The following is a 9,275-nucleotide window of genomic DNA, read 5'->3' as shown; positions in this document are numbered from 1 at the left end:
CCCACAATTCAATTGTCAACATTTTCGAAGGTCATTGAACCTGAAACTTTGGCATATTACATAAGTCCACATAACAACTTTGTGTACCAATTTTAAGCGAAATCGGGCGACCTTCATTTCCAAGTCTGTCCCGGTCTCTCAGGCAGAAGCTCTTAAATCTAAATTGATAATTCGATATGCGCGTGTTGACAATGTTACTGGCGGATTGTAAATAATGTCTAGTTTATTGATATTTTTGAAAGAACAGAAGCTTGGCAAGATACATCCGTGCTCTAATGCATAATTTAGTCTTTCCCTCAAAACATCGCCGAGGCACTCACATTTTTAATCACTGATCTGCGCTTGCTATGAATTCTGTCTTAGACTGCCCTTCGCCGCTGCCATCATCTGAAATCGTCTTTAACTCATATACGGATCTCACTTAAACGATGGTTACTTTTAACCGCGGTATACTTTGATTTTTTGATTTTTAGTCTGAATCAGACGTAGTTACCGGCAGATTCACGGGACAATGCTAAAATACACGGAATCAGTTCCAGCTCAGATTGGCATAACCACAGCCAACTCTATCCTCGCTGTCTTAAACATCGTTGGTAATTGCCTGGTTTGCCTTGTCGTGATAAAGCACCAAGACATGAGGTGAGACGTTATTTTCTCTTGTTTTCCTAGAAAATGAAATGAATTGTCGAAAGCCATTTAGTCCAGCCGGCCCTCTCGAGTTCCTATTAAAGTGCTACAAATTTACAAATAACTGAAATGAAAAAAAAAAAAAAAAAAAGAAATAAAAGAAAAGAAAGAAACGCAGTTATTACGTATTGCAACCTAGTGGGAAAGGCCGAAACGCTATTGTTAGCCAACGTCGTGTTTGAATTTCTGAGCGTGCGTTTGATATAACTTCTTTTTTGAAAACAATGTCTTAGGTATGAGAATTTACGAGCAATTGCAACATAGGGTTTTCCATGCAACCTTTGATGCATTTCGCACGCATGCATTCTCTGTGTAATTGTTGAGGTCCATGACAATTGGCTTGACACTAGAAGCTAACAGTGAAGAATGATCATCGCAGTTAAGTTTCCAATTTAAGCAATTGGAAAGAAGAAGCCTGAAAAAAATCAGGGCTTCAACGGGATTCGAACCAGTGACCTCCGCGATACCGGTGCGATGCTCTACCAACTGAGCTATGAAGCCACACATTGGGAGCGAGGTCAATTAATTGAGTTCATATCTTCCCGTGAGAAGTGAAATGATGTGAAGTTTCATATAAACTTCACACTAGAAGCTAAGTTAGTTTCAAGTAAGCACTTGACTCAAGTGCACTTGGAAATCTCAAATCGCACGTTAAAAAATTTGGCTTTACACCTGTGACAAAGTATATTACTTGAAGCATTTGGACAGTAAAATCGGTCATGCATATCACAAATGTAAATGTTCGGCAGTAAAATCGTGAAGAAATGCATATAGTTGCTTTGTTGCTAAAGAGTACATAGGAGCAACACAAAGGAACAAACGAAACCTTCTGTATTTCTCTAGAATAGCTAAACAACGCGGTTTTCGGCAAAGAAATAGCTGTAGGACTTTAGGTAACCGAGATATGGATGCGCTGAAGAAATATACTTCCGCGTTACTCAAGTGTGGTGTAGACCATACTTAATAATAATGACAGCCAACATTATTTGTTGAGGGTAGCACACAACGTAATGTCACTGAAAAACCAGTGGCCCTCATATAAATATTTACAGAATAAAGAGATGACGCGTTAAAAATTAAAAATATAGAAACTGATTCTCAAATATGCAACCATTACATAAAAAAAACTAAGATATGAGATACACTAAAATATTAAAAAGCAAAGCATTGGATCAAGTCTAACAATTAAAATAAGAAAATTAAAAATTAAAAATTTACATGATAAAATGGTCCAATTCCTTATAACTGTCCATAAAATGTTTAAAAGTGGATTTTTGGGAGCGCACCTCGGCTCTTTTGAACTACGAACGTTTCCATGGTCACTAAGTAAAGTCTAAGTGAGTACATTTTACCCCTTCACACTAAAAGTAGGTTCCAAGTGTATTTAGAAGCTCTAGTGTGAAGCCAAGTAATTTTTCTCGTCTCCCAATATCAGCACGCACAGAAAGTGAATTGGATTCATAATTTTTTACTGATACCCGTGTTACAAGAAGGTTTTTAGTTATTGCTAAGGGCCAGCACCTCGGTTAACATTTTCTCGCCGACCTATCTTAGATTTCGTGGACCTAGCTTTCTTATAAGCAATTTTGCAGTCCTCTTTATTTTCAATGAACGAGCTGTCTTTGAATAGGGAAGTTAAGATCTCCGACGCGGTCGTCAACCAGAACGCCACAAAACAACAATATGATTGGTTAAAAGACGAAACATAAGCGTGCTGCACGTGTGACACGCATTTTAGCACATACTTTTGCAGTACTCTGCCCAACAATAACGTAAAATCACCAAATTTGAGGTTTTGACGACAAAGCGAGCTTGCAAATGGAAATCTTTTATTCTCTAATTTTATTCTGAAACCGCTGGTACAAATTTATTATCAGGATATTTTGCACACATCGTACGAAACGCACGAGATAGATTAATCTCGAAAGACCTACCATAGTGGAAATCACATTTTGAAGTGACGTTTTCATCGATGTCTCCGTCTTGGATCGCTAAGTCCCCAGTTTATTTGAAACACGTGATTGAGGACGCAAAATTACGTTGTCGCATATGGCAGCCATTTTTCAGGATTTCAGATTCGCTGTGTCCTTCACTTTCAATTTCCCCTGGGACAGCCATCTCGAACCTAAAAATATGCGATTCTACAACTGCCGGGGATTTGGCATTCATTTTAGGAGGTCTAATACCTAACCCTTACCAACCTCCTTCCAAGGTCGGCGTACTGTGAGCTTCGCTACGCTTCGTATTTGTCTGCGGCAACTTGAATCGAAGTGAAAAAAGTCTTAATTTAGTGTAGGGATCTAAAATAACTAGATAAGAAAATTGATTCCATTCCTTCATCCTCAAATCAACTGGTACAAAGCAGAATAGAGCAGGCTGTTCTGAAGACGTCGACCACAAATATTAGGGAGCTTAAGCAAACCACGACGACCACGGGAACGAGAACGTCACTAAACAAAAGGTTTAATGAGCAAAACAATGGCTGTGCACGTGCGTTATAATTCTTGGTACATTTCTTTGCCGTCCTCTGTAAAACAATAACGTGAAATGACCAAGTTCTGCGTCGTCTACTGAACGTGGACGACGACGGCTAATTTTTCGTATTTCCATTTGGAATTGAACGATGTCATTGCATATTTAGCCTGAGCACTTTTTAGAACCATTGGCGTACCGAACAGATCTAGACAATCGCGAATTTTGCTGGTAAAATATAAATTCGTTTTCTACTAGGCGTCATCCTCGACGTCGTCGTCGTCGTTGCTTAAGCTCCCTATTAGCCAGTCTCAGCACTCGTTATCTGACAGATCATGTGATTTATTTAATTTCACAGAACTTCTATCAACTATCTTCTCGTGAACCTTGCTGTTGCTGACACGCTTGTGGGACTATTCTTCACACCACAATACATCTTCATGCATATGTTTACTCATCCTGACGGTGTGACTGGCACAGTCCTTTGCAGACTGTTGACAGGTAGCAACGTGGCCTGGGTCGGAGGTGCCACATCCGTGTTCACATTGGTTGTGATCGCAATTGAACGCTACAGTGCTGTCATGGATCCATTTGGAAATAGAGGAAGGCTTACGACACGCAGACTTAAGGTAACATGAGCTGATACGAAGGGTGACTTTACGTTAAGAAATTTAAAGCAAGCAGCCCTTGACGCAGCCTGCAGTGCAGGCGTATTTGTAAAAGTGGACGGCTTAAATGCAATCTCGAGCTCAGTGAAAATTGGCCACCATCTTAAAATTCAAAAGGGTTAGACCTGCAGCACCATATATAAGGTCTCCCAAAAAAAACCCAGAAGTTTACTCAAACCGAAAGCTTCGTAATGCCAGATTTTAGCCCATAAAAATTACAACGTTTTTCAGGTAGTTCCGTGGTAACAATTTAACGTCTTGAAGTTTCTCATTAAAATTTGTCAAAAAGATGTAGTGTTTTTACATGACCAGAAAAGATGGATCAGATTTTCGATCTAGTTAACACAGAAGGAGCTACTTGGATCTTGCTTGATACCCATTTTTTTTTAAGAAGCCTGCTGGCAGGCAGAATGCTGTGTAGAAGTCCATACTTATAAGCTTAAAATTGATGAGTTTCGTGCTTTTGGTGCAGCTAGCTGCCAAAGTGTAAGCAGACCTCTAATCCACATCATTGCTATTATTCAGGTCAAGAGCAATACTGCCGTTCCACTTTTTTGACTTTTCAATGGTACCCTACTTGTAAAAGAGACAAGTTTATCATAAACAATCCTGTTTCCTTTAACACCTTTTAGAAATAAGTTAAGAAAGGATTTAGGCTTAACTGCATGATTGAGTTCATTTGCTAGGTTCATTTTTGGTGAAGATGTTTAATGGCAGATATAATTCCAATATATTTCAAAGGATTTAAAAGTTGTAAGTCAGATCAAAGTTTGATGTGATTGGCGTAATTGTAACCTTAAAGGGGCTCGGTCACGGTATTTTGAGTTATTTTGGCCACATACAAAATTACCTTTAAATGGCAGGAAACTTGAAAATAACAGTTTAATAAGATAGAAAAACACCAAAGAGATAATGGTAAACCATAAAGGAACAAGGATGGCTAAGGATGAAGATTGACACGGATTACAAACGACGAATTTGAAAACTAGGCTAAACTTTTCAATATGCGCAAACCGCGAGTGAGCCCCTTTAAAAAGTGGATATCTAGAACTAGAGCCGATCCAACGAAGAGTTCATTAGTTTGTAGTGTACCAGCTCAACCAGCCTTCTTCAGTTACTCTTGTTATACCTTAAAAAGGCTGATTTGGCTGGTACACTACTAAAAAGTCAACTCTTCGTTGTATCGACTCTATTGCTTTTGATATCCACTTTTCGTAATATGGATAAACGATTCTTAGTTGGAGTTGTCGAAATAACCACTGGATTTATTAGGCTTTTCCAATGACAACGTTTCAAAGTAAATGCAAGGTTCATTTCTTCATTACATTGTTTTTGGTATAAACTATTAGTTCTAGTATGGAACCGTGATGACAGTGACGTTCCCAGAAAGTGCAGTTGTCTTGCCCTGATCCTCACTGAGCTTGCAGGGATTTTCTCTCTGCCTTCATCTCTGCTTGTACATGCTTCTTAATTATGAACAGAGCTAAAGAGAAGTGTTTTAAATGTTTTACCTGGAACACTTAAGGACAGTTTCAACAACGGAGGTTCACTTTTATTTCAGGTGATCATTCCGTGTTCCTGGCTTTTTGGATTGGTGATTAATTTCCCAGGTTTTTTGGTCAAGAATTTTGACGCGAAAGCAACTTTCTGCATCAGACGATACCCTGAGGAATGGATGGGCAAAACTTATACTCTGATTTGGTTTCTGCTATTGGCGTTTTTCCCGGTTGTGATAATGGCCGCACTTTACTCCAGAGTCGTTCATACTTTATGGTTTCATCGCCCACAGAACCATGCTTTCGACAATCGTCAGCAGGTAAGGTTAGAGGAAGGAAAAGTGTTAGACTGCGTGAAAAGAGGATGAGGTAAGGGAACATATCCTCATGCCCCATGATACTACTTCAAGCTTCGCGCCATGCTGTGAAAGTTATTTTGGTGTCGTGCCCATGGTCGCACAGCCAGTGATCAGAGGATCTAACCAATCAGGTGTCATCTTTAAAATAACCCCGCGTCATGATCACGGGATAAATTTAGATTGAAGAAAATTATCATTAGAAGAGACCCATTTATGGTGGATATGTTCTCTCACCTCATTCTCTCTTGAACGCGACTGAACAGTTACTGAACAACAATGAACGCCCAAGTTAAATAAACGAAACTTATTCGTACACGAGGTTGCGAGCGCGTCACATGACTATCGTGGTTCAGTTGACCAGTGGTTATCAATATATGTCACGGGGAATGCATTGTCACCCAACACGCTACACCTTGAATGTCCGTTTGTGATTGAATAGTTTAAATATGTTTTAAAGAAACAATTTTTGGTCACCAGGGAGTGCTAAAAGTGCGGAAGCGAGTCACCCTCATGGTCGTGACAGTTAGTGTCATATTCGCATTGTGCTGGATGTCTGGAGCAATCACCTATCTGGTGGCTTTCTTTTCTCCCGTGTTTGGCGCTGGTGATGTTGCATATGTCACGGAATCTACAGTGGTCATGTTTAATTCCGCTGTCAACCCTATTGTGTATGCTTTGATCAATCAACAGTTCAGCAAGAAGATCAAGTACATGATGTGCTGTAGATGTCGCCCTGGGATACACTCTGTTAGAAAAGAGCGGAACTTGGACGATCGCAACCCGAGCGTAGTGCCAGTGCCAGAAAGAGAAGAGACCCAGTTGTAGCAGACTTAGTAAAATTGACACCATCGCGAGAAATTTGACAAAAGTACCGCCAGATCGATAACTGAGAAATGACAAAACAGCCCAGAAAATTAACGATTATTCTTTGAAACTCGTGGAACATTGTTTCAGTTAAGGTATAACCAGCGTGACGTGACTCGTTAGTTACCAGGTCACTTTTAGAAGATCATTTTTTGTAAAACTCTCTTCAAGTGCACTGATCATAAAATAAAGCCCTGAACATCCAAGCTTTCAACGTGTTGTAGTGTCGAAGAGAGTGTGTAGAGAGCGAAGAGAGTGGAAAGCTCAATGAGTTTGGTGAAACATTTAAGAATTATCAAGCTAATTAAATGAGTAAGTCGATTATAGATGAGAGAGGTGTGATTGCAACCAAAACTTAACACCCAGTCACCTTCTGTCCGTATTAAACTTTTTACACGAAAATAGATTATTACTATACTTTTACTTTGACCTTAGTTTGGAAATATTTTCACACTTCTTTCATGTATATATATCTCACCGACTGTTATAGCATTACCAGCGGTATGATATCTGCAAGAACGCTTGCAGGACAGGACTCGTAACTGTGTTCCACTAACAAGCAGTCTTCTCCCGCAACGTTGGTTTTATCATCATCATCATCATCATCATCATCATCATCTTCATTATTGTTATTATTATTATAGATCAATTAACTTTACTATTTTAAAAACTTAATATTTGTCGTTCAGAATCAATCTTAACGAGTTGACGCCAACAAGATTAACTTACGCCATTTTCTGTAAGGTCGGATTGCTTACCTGTTAATATTTCAAAACACTCTCTACTGGAGACGCTAACGCCATTCTCCGTCAACACGAACACATCATTCTCTCCGAGAACAGAATACTGGATGGGGGCCTGGGTCCAGTTGACAGTTTTATTGATGCGCCAGTATACTGATACGTGGGAGACTGGGGTGACATTACAAGAATATCCATGTAGTCGCCAAGCTTGCAAAGGCCGTTGTTCAATGATGCCGTCTGAGGGAGAAGTTAAGTTGGAAATTTTCAAACGCCTTTTTTTCGAGAACTGGAGCGATATTATGGAATCAAATTTCTCCAGACTGGAGAGATATATCTAGACTAATCTTTAAGAAAAAAATTCGCGGATTTTTATTTGAGACTCTTTCAGATAGGAATGACCATGTTGAAGTCGACATCCGGACTCAAATTCCTAAATTTAGTGCCTGATTGATGTCAAACCATCGTTTAGCTTATCTCTAGTTGGTCATAGCTCCTAGTATCAATCAAAATATGTAAATGTACTTGTACTAAACAGTTTCTTAAATCTTTGTCTAAGTGGTTGAATAGTTATCTTATTGTATAAATATAGATGTGGCCCGCCTCGATTAGATTAGACTACCTGCGGGTTCACGCTGTTGTCATAGTCAAGCTTTTTAACTTAATTATTTTTAATAATAAAATGTTAAGAGTAAAGTGTATATATTTTTGTAAAATTGTAAATGTATGAGTAATAAATAAAGTTGCTGTTGTTGTCCATTGATACTAAAAGCCCTGGGAACGAGTTTGGGTCGATTTTGGTCATAAATTGCATTATCGTAAGGCCATCCCCCTTTTTTTTCGTTTATTGTCGAATGCGTTTTCTTATTTTGGGTCGGTCGGTCGGAAAAGGAAAAAAACAAAAGAAAACAAAAGAAAACAAAAGAAAACAAAAGAAAACAAAAGAAAACAAAAGAAAACAAAAATAAAATTGGAAGAGGAGTCTGGAGGTAGGAGGTCCGGTACCTCAGCATAATATCCGTGGAGCCCGGAAGCAACAAGGTGTGGTTACAAAGTCAACATCGCGGCAATGGAGGAAGGAAAAAGTCGACGTCGTTGTTAAAATCAAACGAGAACAGGGAAAAACGTAAAAATCTGTAGGCAAAAAATTGCTTATGGTTCAGATTAAAGTGACAATTGTTTGAAATAATGCCTTCTGCGTAACGTTTTTTTTTTTTTTTTTTTGAAAACGCAAAAATGTGGGTCGGTCGGACGCCTCTAAACAGAGAAAAAAAAAAGGGGATGGCCTAAGTAATGAGGAACAAATTCTGATTCTGGCTGTGTGTTAAAAAGTTATCGGAAAAGTAAAATCTGCTATAAGCACTGCGTAAGCTTCGATTTCTACCGCCTAGCTCTAACCATAGGGATCCTTTATTTCCCTATGACGGTAACTTAGAGCAAATAGCAAAATTCCATCTTTCCCGTAATTGATAAAAAAATCTATCTTTCCTTCGAAACAAATTCAAGCTATAACCCAAAGCCATTTCCCCCGTTTTAAAACCATAAAATCTAAGATCCAAGACTCAAAATACCATTAGCTCAGCCAGTTTGGCTGTCTATTATAAAATGCTTTGGAACAATTAGGAGAGTTCAGCTTCCATCTTTACATGCATAGAAGTTATCGGTAGGATAGTCTATTTTAGGTAGACATTTCGCTTAAAATTAAAGTTACTGTAACTTTTCCAGGGAAGATTCCTCGTGTATCATTATGCGCACCATGTTCATTTCCCTTGTATTTCCCGCGTGAAGGAATTAATCTCTTTAGCCGACTGACAAGGCTATCGCCGAAGTTATCAAGATCAATTCGCGGAAAAAGTCTTGACAAAACGTTTTTCACAGGTTTTTCCGCAGACTGAAGCAGAGGGACAGTTAAGCACTGCAGGTTTGTAATCGCAAACTAAAGCCTCAACTGCAAATAGTGACTTCATTTAAAAGCAAAATGTCTCACCA

The 9,275-nt window shown here is 38.9% G+C and overlaps 1 protein-coding gene across 1 annotated transcript; it reads left to right on the top strand.

The window, feature by feature from the left end:
- Positions 1 to 279: 279 nt before the first annotated feature.
- On the top strand, positions 280 to 6,746 carry LOC149098091 (pyroglutamylated RF-amide peptide receptor-like). The gene is made up of 4 exons (XM_089278075.1): positions 280 to 639; positions 3,518 to 3,788; positions 5,389 to 5,643; positions 6,160 to 6,746. Exons 1-4 carry the CDS (start codon positions 512 to 514, stop codon positions 6,505 to 6,507), a joined length of 1,002 nt encoding a protein of 333 aa, XP_089134201.1. The 5' UTR covers positions 280 to 511; the 3' UTR covers positions 6,508 to 6,746.
- The last annotated feature ends 2,529 nt before the right edge of the window (positions 6,747 to 9,275 follow it).

This window comes from Orbicella faveolata, unplaced genomic scaffold (assembly GCF_042242905.1).
Source record: "Orbicella faveolata isolate gen_17 unplaced genomic scaffold, um_ofav_v1 contig_46, whole genome shotgun sequence".
NCBI classification, from domain to species: domain Eukaryota; kingdom Metazoa; phylum Cnidaria; class Anthozoa; order Scleractinia; family Merulinidae; genus Orbicella; species Orbicella faveolata.
The sequence above is the reverse complement of the archived record's forward strand: the minus strand, read 5'-3'. Positions and strand labels throughout refer to the sequence as shown.

Excerpts from the sequence above, each read along its gene's own strand:
- LOC149098091 (XM_089278075.1), top strand. The coding sequence starts at position 512 with ATGCTAAAATACACGGAATCAGTTCCAGCTCAGATTGGCATAACCACA. Across the intron at positions 3,789-5,388 it reads TTACGACACGCAGACTTAAG|GTGATCATTCCGTGTTCCTG; the intron begins GTAACATGAGCT and ends CTTTTATTTCAG. Across the intron at positions 5,644-6,159 it reads CTTTCGACAATCGTCAGCAG|GGAGTGCTAAAAGTGCGGAA; the intron begins GTAAGGTTAGAG and ends TTTGGTCACCAG.